A 12,454-nucleotide genomic window follows, 5' to 3' on the forward strand; every position below is an offset into this window, starting at 1 on the left:
CCTAGTTCTTGGTGTGATTTAAGTTGTGAATACGTGCATTTAGATCACAGATGTGTCAGGACCTATTGCCCAATCAATTAGTATTCAACAACAGAAACTGAACATCCACCATTATGCAAACAGTATAGTGGCTTAAAAACTAGGTTTGATATAAAGTAGCCCTGAAACATGACGGTCATGAGTGACCATGCTTCAGGGCTAGATGTATGTTACAGATATATTTAAGGACAAACAGCACAAGTCACAGGCGATATTCCTGCCAGAATGACTGTCTCTATATGGAAATGGTTTAGATTAAGCCAAAGCTATGGTGAGTGCAAAAAATGATATGATTAGTTCCTTCCACAAAAATACAACGAGTACACAGGAGAATAGCTAGGCTACCTATGTTAGCACAGTCTGTCCCATTAAATCATTTTCAGACCGAAAACATTAGCAAGAGAACCGAGATTGCAAAGCCATACATATTATTAGTCTACTGTACCTTTCGAAATTAAACGTTGTTGCAGTTGCCTTTCATCTGAAGAAAAACATCCATAGAGAAAAACGGGAGTGTTTTTTGCAGGTCGTTCAGTCCGAGTGTATCAAAAAAGCTACTGTGTTAACGGTGACTGCAGACCATAGAGTGCTGCAGACTGCAGAGAAAAACAAACAGATCGCTTCCGCACCGAAGCGACGTCATAGAATTCCCTGATTGGCCAAAGCGCACTGTCAATCACAGAGCTCCTGAGCTCGAATGCTGATTGGCGAGGAAGAGCGCTTGCTTCCGCCCGAATGGCTTGTGTTGCTTGGAGGCTAGACTCCTCTGCAGATTCAAACTGAAGATGGGAGGAGTCAGTTTACTAGGCTAGGACCCATGGCCCACATTTCCCACACACATTTTGCTAGTCTAAGATGGCTCAGTATTGAAGACAGGGTTAAACAATTGGGATTGACTTTCAAAATAGTCAATGCAAATCCGCCCTCAATCCTCTCTATACCCGCATATCTGACCAAACATCTCCAAAAAGTTAACGACACACACACCCACAATACCAGAGGGAGCACACACAACGATCTGATAACACAAACCCATAAGACAAATTTGGGTAAATTCTCATTCTACAACACTGCCACCCAGGTATGGCATTCCTTGACTACATCCTTTAAAACATGTACCGGTAGCTCGCTGGCCTCCTTCAAAACTGCCCTGAAAACCCCCCTTTCAGGAGGCCAGAGGCGGAGGTAGTTACCCACCCCCTTGTTTCCCCTATCCTGTACGTATAGTGTTTTTTATAACTGCGATGATATTTGAATGTTTTCTTTGCTTGCTATTTTGCTATGTCCATGAATTGAATACCAAGGACTTCCGTAAAAAAGACCATAAGAGGACTTATTTGGGATGTTCCTTTTAGGCAGGGTGTTTAACTGTACTTGTACTGTACTACATTTTCTATTGTATTGACTATACTTGTACTGTTCTCCATTTTTGTCCGATAAAATATCCAATCAATCAAAACAGTGTCATGCAAAAGTTGCAAAGATTGCCGCTCTACAAGTCCTGATGTGATGCATTGTAAGCTTGTAGATCTACTATTTTGGCCTTTTCTTTTCTCCTACAATGGCATGACATGGCCAAAACAGGGATGCCAGGTTAAAAGTGGTTAAGTCTGTGTGTGGGTTTTATCCACGAGTTTCCAACGCCCCATAGTGCATTGCGCAGACGTCTGCACCGAGCTTCCGGCGCCGATTTACAAGATCACAACGGGTTGCATCTGTGACGCGACGTGAGCTTGTATGTCTGCTGTTAAACCCGGAAGTTTGGTCCCGATAGTCTCCAGTAAACTCCCGCGGAAACTTGTGGATAAATATTTTACCAACGAGAAGTATCACCATGAGCTCATGACTAAATGATAACTACATTGGATCTTTTTTTTCCTGAGAAGTAACTGTTTTGGACGTACAAGGTTTCCACCGAACAGTGAGTGATTGTATAAAAGGCAGAAAGTGACGGCAGCCTTCAGTAATATACTGCTTCAACCTACACGTCCTGTCTGCACAGCAAATCCTGGGTGTAAATGTAACTCTGTGTCAGAGTTAACCCAGTAAAACAGGGAACGCAGTAGTTGCGTCGTTTTAGATTTGAGCTAAATATATTTGTTTTATAGTTTGGCTATTCAAAAATAGCAGATATACAAGTTCATAGCTCAGAGCGTCGTGGACCCACAGTAAGCACACATGCACTCACACAAGCACACCCAAGTGCATGTGGTACAGTAGATCATCCTTCGTTGAGAGAAGTTAGTGTCCCGCACAGCTGAACGCGTGCCTCGTTTTCAACATGATCGTAGTCTGTGAGGTGCGGTGAGAGCGTTGCAACATTAGGCGACGCAAATGAGACATTGTAGACGCCAACACGCGTGTGTTCGTTGTATGCGTAGTTGTAACACACACACAAACTAGGGCATTCACGAATAGTGATTTTTAGTATTCGAATTATTCGACCTCAAAGTATTCGAATAGTCGAATATTCGACAGGACTGGCCAAACTGTCAAATATTAAGTAAGCAAGAGGCGAACATTGTGAAAATAGCCGATCTACATTCTCACAACGCCTCCTTGTCTCCTTCACAACGTTTGTAAAGCTGTGCCTGGTCTGGGTTCACGCACGCACGCACGCACGCACGCACGCACGCACACACGCACACACGCACACACACACACACACACACACAGGAGTAGCCTACATCCTTTAGCCTGGGGGTCAGGACCGTAACCAAGACCCCGTGGGCACATGCATGCGGCCAAACATGCATGCGCACATTGTGCCCTATGGGCGCCCGCAGGTGGCCGCGAATACGCATTAACTGTGAAAACAGCCATGGAGTTAAACAGAAGTTGCAAGAAAACGCTAATAAACAGCGTGAATTTGGGCAAAATGAAAATAAGGCTTCCTCACCATCTGAATAATGCTAATGATCAATGCTGTGTGCAAGTTAAGATCAGTTGCTGAAGCCAATGAATAGGAAAATGTGGAAATGAGAGCATGAGAGCGTGAGAGGATCCCCGAGTTGGATTCTCTTAAATTACTAGTTAGACAGTAGTTAGATGTTCTTTTAAAGCAAACATTTTTTAACTAAAATATCTGCTTCTGGAGGGTCCCTGGAACTATTTTGAAATGTGGGTAAGCGGTCAAATACTTGTTTTGTGGGTCTTTGACATGAATGAATGAATGTTTGAGCACCACTGATATACTGTAACATATAACTGTGTCTTTCAAAAAGAACTTAAGAATTCAGAAGACATTTTGATGAATCGGCCTCAGGTCTTAATGGGTTAAAGCAAAATGACTCTTTGCGAGAGCTTTGGGTTGTTACCAAAAAGGTCACGTTGAGATCTTTTTGCCTATGCAAGTCAACGAGGAGACTATTTTTGGATTATCAATTTCTAATCAATGGAGCAACTGTTATTTGGAGATACATCATGGCAAGGAAACTACACTGCACACATAACAAAGCATACGTTTCCTTTAACCCATTATAGTTAGGCCTAAATCAGAAATTAGCCTACAAAAACAAATATGTTGCTACATACTGTACATGTACTGTAAGCCCCTCCCATACACTAAAATGTGTACCCGGCCTGAATGGGTTAAATCAAGTCTGTGTGTGTACACACAAACTCCATGCAGAGGCACACAAACACAACCTCCTCAGTCACCTCACATGGACAGTAATAATTTAATGTAAGCACAGACTGATCTGCAGTTCTACACCCACGCACAGAAGCATAGCAGAAACAGACCATTCCTCTACCGAGGTGCATGACCTTATCTTCTGCAGGTGTTATCATTGTGAACCCTACCACAATATACAGTACAAAGAAATCCAGAGGAGCCTATCTGTGTTGAGTGACATGGCTCTACGTTTCGATATCTTCGCTGCCGAGCAGGATCCTTGCTTCAGCATACTGTATATTCTTTAGTTGAAACACAGTTTATATTGCTGTATGACAGTGCTGTGCTAATGTAGAGGAAATAACAGATCTACACGCTGTTGTAAACTTGTAGATTTACAGTCTTCACTACTTGTAAAAATAAAAATAAAGTGGTTAAGTCTGTCTGTGGTTTTTCTAAATATTTAACCAAATACTTAGTATTAAGTAATAATAACTACATTGGATCCATTTGATAAAAAGTTGAATTTTGGACCCGATAATGACAAAATGATCATCCCGTCACTGTCTCTTTGACACTGCCCTGTGTGAGTGCCACATGTGCCACTACTCTGTAACGCATTGTAAAATCCTCCTGAGTGGGATGTATTTTTACATTGTCTCGGTTTAAGACTCACTCAGGATTTTGCAGTGCACCACTGTGTAGCAAACCACAATAGAGTATTCTGTAAGCGTTCATACAGTGTGGTGATGAAAAACACCCCATGCTGTGCGAGGAAATGGGAGATTTCATAATCCGTCTGAGGCTTTGGTCTTGGTCCCGTGGTCCATGGAGAGAGAGTCATTAAACTTCTCATTAGGGACACACTGAGCTTCTGTAATGGCTGACCGCATATACAAATCACCTCAGACAGAAAAAGGGAGGTGGGGGCGGAGCAGGGGTTCTGCCAAATCACCAGGACATTGGGGTCGCCCAATGGAAGAGTACTACACAGAATATGATTACTACTACACAAGGACAATGTCATTTTTTCCTGTCTTTTAATTTTTTTTAGTTTATTTCTAGGCAGTTTTTGCTTCATTTGGACAGTGCCGTAGAGAGAGGGGGAGAGAGAGAAAAACAGAGGATAGGGAGGGGGAAAGACATGCAATACAAGTCCGTGGCCGGAGTTGAACTGAGAATGCAATCAGTCTGCTTATCAAAAGTGCCCCCTGAGTCTATTGTCTTGCTCTTGCCGTCATCTGCTGTTCATTTAATTAAATCCTTGCATTCTCAACAAGGGGCAGTGACAGTCACACACTTAGCATCTCCCAAACAGATTTAAAACGTTGTACCGTGTCATGATTGACTGCGCGAGCGTTGAGGCTGCGTGGGCGAAGCCTCCGGCTTGAGAAAGCTCTTTACATGCAATCATATTTTCATTAGCAGCAGGTCACATGGGAGGGACAGCAACGAGCGGGCAAAGCAGAATCCAGCGGTTGCTTTTGAAGACAGCGTGTGTTGTGTGGGATGGACAAATTGAATTCAGCCAAGTGTGGATATCACATCCTCTCGCCTCCTTTCAACACATAGCCTTTCCATTAACAGGGAAATACAAAGCACGCATGGCATACATACACTGTTGTTTGTGCATTATCCAGGTGACCGATCGAGGATTCAAATTCTCCATCAGCAATTCTAAAGCCGCTTTTGTTCCCAAGAGACAAGCCTGCATAAAGAGTTCCCCGGTGGACCTGTAATGATAATAAACAGCAAGACGGATGACGCAGCACACTGTCACCGTTGTCCCTCTGAAAGGTTGACAAACTCCAATAGAAAATAAAGACATCAAACTCTGCATTGATACGAGCAGTACAAGCACGCCTGTGTGTGTGTGTGTGTGTGTGTGTGTGTGTGTGTGTGTGTGTGTGTGTGTGTGTGTGTGTGTGTGTGTGTGTGTGTGTGTGTGTGTGTGTGTGTGTGTGTGTGTCCTGCATGCCTGCTTGGCTCAGCAAATGAAACTTTGTATGAACAGAAAGATGAGTTCACCCCTTGGCTGGAATTGAGCCTCGGTATGAATATCAATGTTGCATTCATCGCTAGTTGTTTCCCCCGACGACGCCCCACCTGACACAAAAGAGAATCAGCTTTCTGTTGGTGTCAGCATTTACCAAAGAAGTGCTCTGCTGCTCAAAAGAGAAAGGTTCCTTCACCCGACAGCCTTAGCTCAAGGGCAAGGAGTGTGTGTGTGTGTGTGCGTGTGAGACTGTGTGTCTGTCTGTGCAATAAAGATAAGAGGGAAAGAGGATTGAATAAAAGCCTGCAGTAGATGTCCAGGTCATGGGAAAGGGCATGTAGGCTATATGTTGTAGTTCTTGGTTAACACAGCAAATGCAGAGGTCAGCCATGGTGAAACCTATGCTCACAGAGTCACACTTGCGGTGCTATTGAGCCATGTACTAGTCCTCTCCCATAGACCAGATGATCAGAGATCTCCACCTGCTGATACATCAAGGGAGCTTTTAATTGAATTACATGGGCCCTATTGTGGGGCAGAGATTTAGTGGAAATTGTTGATCTACAAGGTCACAATGTGCCCAAATGCGTCACAATGTAAATTGGTTATTTTTGGCAAAGAGATTTGGGGCCCTATCTTGCTATCCCTTGACACTACCTGCTACCCTAAAGTTGGGCTTTGCTGATGTCAGTTAGGCATTGAACAGACATTCGGTAAATTAATAGTTAGATGTGTTGCTATAACCACACCAATCTGGCTAGCCATCGTCAAGAAAAGGGAAAAACAGCGCCCTCTCTGTTTTGTTCCTTTTCATTCGACTATGGCAGGATGAGCCGTCTGGGCCCTTGTCTCAGCCCTCTTTTTCCGGTGGGGAGCCTGTTTTCATTCCCACTAGCAACCGTTCTCACACGGAACGGAATGCGACGCCTCCGTCGTCTCCACTGAAAGCAAGCGCTTCTTTACAATGCAATAATAGCGAACAGAACATGGGTTGGTAATGCAACCAAATACGATTCCAACAGCCACAAACCCCACGAAGAAGAAGAAGGAATAGAACATGGATGCTATTGCTTTGAGGAGTTACTTGGTAGTATGGGACAACTTTGTTTACAACAAGGGTTCATGTTTAGTTCTTGGAGCAAAGAAAAGATGAGAGTTACATTTGTTTCATTTACTGCCTCCTATCATTTTAGCTATTTTAGAGAGGCATGACTTCATGTTGCTTTTGCAGGACCCCGAGCCAATTGTGTAGCCCGAGCACATCTTGTACTGTACCTTCTTTATTCTTTGTCCACAGACAGCACACAATGTCGATTCTACTGTTTGTAGATACAGTATATCACAACATCAATATCACTTCACTATGCTTAGTAAAGCAGACCTGATTGTACTTGATGAGTTCTTTTTCCATCTACGGCCAACTCTCTTCACCAAAAATAGCAGATCTACAAGCTCACAACTCGTCACAACATCGGCTATTTTTGGTGAACCTTCCCCCAGAATAGGGATACTGGGGTTCGAGTGGTTAAACATCAAGTTATAACGTTATTTTAAGTCAGTTCTGATGGAAACAGCTATTTCTCTATCCCATACAGTAGCCTACCGTATCTCAGGTGGAAATATGTACATATTTACGTCGCGTAATATGATGTCAAAAAGTCAAAAAACTTTGAAAACCCCTGGTCTAGAGTTATTCATTTATTGTGCTAGCTTACATTACTCACAAAACAATTCAAGTTGACTAAATCAAACGCCCTTATGACCTAAATTTTAACTAAACACCACAGTAATGTAAAGATTTTAGTTGACAGTATAACATCAATAACAACAATATTGTATAGTCTAAAATCCACAGGATAAGATTTCCAGCAATGGTGTTTATTTTAACAGACATAGTTGTTGTGGATTGGGCCGGCAGGTGAGTGTCGACCGGTGTCTCAAAGCTAGCACAATACTAGCTCCAGTTTCCCTATGAATACAGCGAAAAACGCCAAGCAGATTCATGGTTTTGTACTTTGTATGTGTGTATGGAGTTAAATATTTAGTTATGTAGCCGCTCTGACGCTACTCAACGCTCCCGCTTGTCTGCACCTGTCTCATCCTCGCTGGCGAGCTTGTTGTGGAAACACCGTAACAATAGACGACAGTAACCTCACAGCTCTCGCTTTGCATAAACTACGTTTGTCATCAGACACAGTATAAACAGTTACAAGTTAAGTATCATCTGTAGCCAAGCTGAGACTGTATAAGAATTCTATCGAAGAAAAGAAAAGTTAACACAGAAAGTCAGATATTTAACGATAATTGGAAAGATAGCTTTTTCTTCTGAGGTCAACAGCAAACCTATGTGTCTCAAATGCTTGCAACAAGTGGCTGTTGCAAAGGAAGGAGTGCAACATCAAACAACACTACAAGAAAAATATAACAAGAACGCAGGACAGAGAACACAAATGTTAAATAAGCTTGAATCTATGAACGGTAAAATAGGAAAACACGATCCACGATCAGCAAAAGTTGTAAGACACATAATGAGCGAGATATTCAGGACAACATACTGTATCTCTGCAAGCAAGCTTTCTCATTAATTAACATGAATAAATCTTAAGTAGGAGCTTGCTTTCATTCGTGCACAGTGCCCGATAGACCCGCATTTTGCCCAAAAAGCTGAGTTTGACACAGCTAGATATATGGTAAATGATACAAGCGCGATGTGAAGTTTAATATTTATGTAATGGACATACGATACAGTACAACTACAATAATGGCAACAACAAAAAATACTCTTTCTGACACGTCACTTCACTTGAGGAATATGACCATTTATTATTTGGCTGCTTTAAAATGAATCTCATCTTTGAGATTAGAGGCGAACGCGGTTGACCATGCTGGTCCTGGAAATAAAGAGAACGCAGCAGCAGCAACAGTAAGGCGGTATAGCTGTGACGCACAGACACTCACTCTATGCTCTCATTATCTTGCATGACTCCAGGTCTTCAATATTAGCCAACAAAAAAGCTCTCTGCAGCGCCATCTGCTCTGCCAGCACTGGCTATTTTAAGACAGAGAGACACAGCCACATAGAAGAAGAAAAGGAGAGAGAGATACCATACTATTTGTGGGGGAACAACAGATAGAGGGGGAGAGTGGGAAAGAAACTGAGCATCAAATCTGGCTTAAGTTGTGTCAGAAGAAGGAATAGTTATATAAAGTAATGTGTGAAAGTCAGTTGAGGCTGTAAAAGGCAGCGTTGAAGGGAGACTGGGAGAAACTATTTCCTCTGGAGTATCAAGGGACACATACTGTAACTGAAGCTATAGCTGCGAATCACAGTTATTGATTGAGAGAATGCAGCTCGTATTCATACCAACACCCATCCATTGTAAAGCGCTTTGAGCACTTGGAAAAGCGCAATAAAAATGCAATTCATTATTATTATTTATAATATGTCAGAAACAAGATCCCTTCCCCACAGAATACCGCAGCTGGAAAAAGTGAAACCCAATTTGTATTTTGTTACCTTTTTTCGCATTATTCCTGCGTTTAACCACTATACCCGAGTTGCAACTGTACTTGATACTATATGCTCCTTTTTCACAGTACACCAAATATCTTTGCTGAAAATAGCTGTAGGGATGCAGGGGTTCAAGAGGTTAAATACTGAAGGACGAGATGACAGTATACTGCCCACTCTTTCCATTGCTGTGTAGTAATTGTACATGCAGAGACAGCCAAAGAATAATGAAGGTGCTTGAAAAGCACGAATCGATCCACAACAATGAAATACGTCACAGTCATCCATCCAATATTGAACTCCAGTCGGCACACCCAGAAACATCATGTCTGATGGCACTAAAACCTTGATAGATCCCCTATGGCCACTGCATGGTATGCAGGTCAGCTCTCTCTCAATGATTCCTTTCTGCTTTGATTATTCCCATAGAGCAAAACAATATAACAGTACACAATACAGGATTTGCCTGAGAGACACAGACTACATAGTATCATCCAAATTGATTGTGAAAAACACTGAAAATCATTTGTGATTTTCACTTTGAAAACAGTTGTTTTTGTGAAGCAAAGTGGCTGGACACTGAGTTATAAATGAACCTTACCTTCTGCCTAATCTCTTCCTCCATCTTGACCGGGGAGCCCAACTCAGCCACAGACTTGATCCCGTCACTCGCATAGGCACCATACTCCCACAGCACATAGTTCTTCGAGTGGGACGCTCCAATAATGGCAGACCAGTGATTAGCACGACCTGGTGAGGTTAATTGACACAAAAAAACAAAGAATTATCTTGGCCTGCTTGCCCACAAGCACCTTGCCGCTGCTAATAAGACCTGGGTAAAACAGGATTATAGTATTATGCATTTGCATTCATGATCCCTTTAGTCGGGAAAAAACAAAATTATTCACTGAAAGCACACTGCTGTTTCAGTAGCTTATTAATGCGTCTGATCAACCAGTCAAACAAATTAGGTTTTAGATGTTAATCCACATAAGCTTTAGCGCTGCTCTCTCAGTAGGTCTACACAAGATCAAGGAAATATCTCCAGGAAGAACATCTGCTCTACAGCAATTTCTGATTCTCACAATAACCTCCAAAAGTCATGGAGGTCCATAAGGATCATTTCCGACTTTATTGGTACATCATATCCCACTCTCCTCTCCTCCTTCAGGCAATGTTACACTCCTACACACAAGTTTTCTTTTGGTGAAGATAATCTCTGTCTGACCAGCCCGATCAGCCTGTGACATGAAATCAATATCCTTTTGCAGGCTGTGTTAAAGTCATATAATAAGTGGATAAGTGCACTAACAGGAAAACTGTACATATACCTGCTTAAGGCGCTCTACAGACGGACAGCGGTTGCCGCCGGGGCTCCCGCTTGGATCTGCGAGGACCGCGCCGCGGTGATACACAAACACACTCGCTCTTTGAGTAAACGCTGCGCGGTATTTCACAAAGATGAACACAATCCATCTCTCACCGCCCGCGTACGCATGCACAAACGAGCACGCTCGCGGGGATTTTCACGGGACTGCGCCCGCTCGCCTCGCCGCCTCTAAACTTCGCTGCGCGGACGAAATAGCCGCCCGCCTCTCATTGAAAATGAATTACTAGCAGGCGGTGACCGCGTACCGTCTGGAATCCCCTTAACCCCCGAGGCCGATTTTAAAAACGGCTTCTAAATACTAACCTAAGTTTTCAGAAAATCTTCTATTTTGTATTCAAAATGTTTTAAAAGATTCCTGTAGCAACATCTAAAATGACACATACCGTACTGTATGCATTTCCGGTTTAAAAGGTATAACAACATATAGCCAAGGCTTTCTCGGTTTTAAAGGGTTAAGACGTGAGGCAGATTCTACAAATGTCTTCTAAACACTTTCAAGATTTTTATTTTTATTTTCCAAAAATAGCAGATGTACAAGCTTGCAGCACGGCATGAAGTAACGTGATGTGAGCTTGTATATCTGTCGTTTTTGAATAGCCAATGCAAAAATCTAAAATGACACAGATGCTTTCCCGTTAAACACACCAAAGCTATAAAACAAACTAAAAAGCACTGAAGCAAATGCCAAAATCTTACTGAGGTTAATGTCACTATTGGGCAACCTGATGATGTCACCGATATGCGCTGATGTGTTTTTCCCCTTATGTATGCAAGTAATGGGAAGTACACTATCTCTGGAACATCATTCCCAAGCACCTGAAGGCACCAAAGGATTACGAGACCTGAAGGCACCAGAGGCTTTCAAACAGGCCTCAAATCCATTCCATTCGTATTCATTTCAAGGGTTATGGTTAGGGTTAGAAACCACCACAACAAAAGAATGGATGGCCAGAAGTCATGGAACTTGGTAGGAGTGATCAGTAGGCTGCCCAGAACAGATGGTTAGAGTTTAATTTCATTTAAGCATTTATCAGACGCTCTTAATCCAGAGCGACTTAAAATAAGCAAGGTAATACATCAGTACATCAACATCAATACATGCATCAAATGTAAAGAAATAGTAGGCAAATCTAAGAAAAACAGATAGACCAAGCACCTATTCAGTAAAAACTTCATAACAAATTATAAAAATGCTATCTAAATTACCTGTACTGTATGGTCATTTGAGGGTAGGCAAGTGCTATTAAAGAGTTGGTGAAATAGTTTTGTACTATTTCTGTTTTTGTATGTGTCCATGGAGTTAACATTACTCTAATAGACCCCCAGTTGTGGTTATAATATGCAAGTACAGTATGTCTTCCCAGTATTTTTGGTTACTTCCTTTTATATTGATACTATAGCTATTTTATTTTATTATATACTGTATGTGAGGTTACCTGACAATTAGCTGACTTTTGGTGTTGGGCAATATCTGTATATCAGTTAACTGTAAAAAAGTCAATATCGGACATCCCTACATCACATTATAATCCCCCCCCCCCCACCCCCCAACACTGTGGGTGTGGCTAACTTCAGCTGGGTCACCACCCACCTGACAACCAGGCATACTTAAAGGGCCGCTGTCAGCCCCGAAATTATAATAGTATGATACAGTTCAAGTGGTCTCTCTCCCGACGTGTCCATCCTGAAACAGTTTGAAACTGTCACAGTGTAATCTGCCCCTCGCCCCCCAACAACAGCTGACCAGTACAGTAAGTAGTCTAGTTACAGTCAATTAATTTGATTGGCTTATAATTGCGCATTCCCACAATGACATCATAAAAATATTAAATTGTTTTTAAAATGATTTCTTAAGGTGACAGTAACCCTTTAGGTGACAGTCCCCCTTTAATGAGCAGGTGG

General features: G+C 42.3%; 1 protein-coding gene across 1 annotated transcript in view; it reads right to left on the reverse strand.

The window, feature by feature from the left end:
* spon1a (spondin 1a) overlaps positions 1-12,454 on the reverse strand; it is a gene marked incomplete at both ends in the record, with an annotated part of 131,614 nt that overhangs the window by 86,943 nt on the left and 32,217 nt on the right. The window contains one exon of the mRNA XM_080730071.1: positions 9,764-9,912. Coding sequence (XP_080586197.1) covers positions 9,764-9,912 — 149 coding nt within the window. The remainder of the gene's footprint in view (positions 1-9,763; positions 9,913-12,454) is intronic.

The sequence above is a fragment of the Nannobrachium achirus genome (genome assembly GCF_963921795.1).
Source record: "Nannobrachium achirus genome assembly, chromosome: 7".
Classification (NCBI taxonomy): domain Eukaryota; kingdom Metazoa; phylum Chordata; class Actinopteri; order Myctophiformes; family Myctophidae; genus Nannobrachium; species Nannobrachium achirus.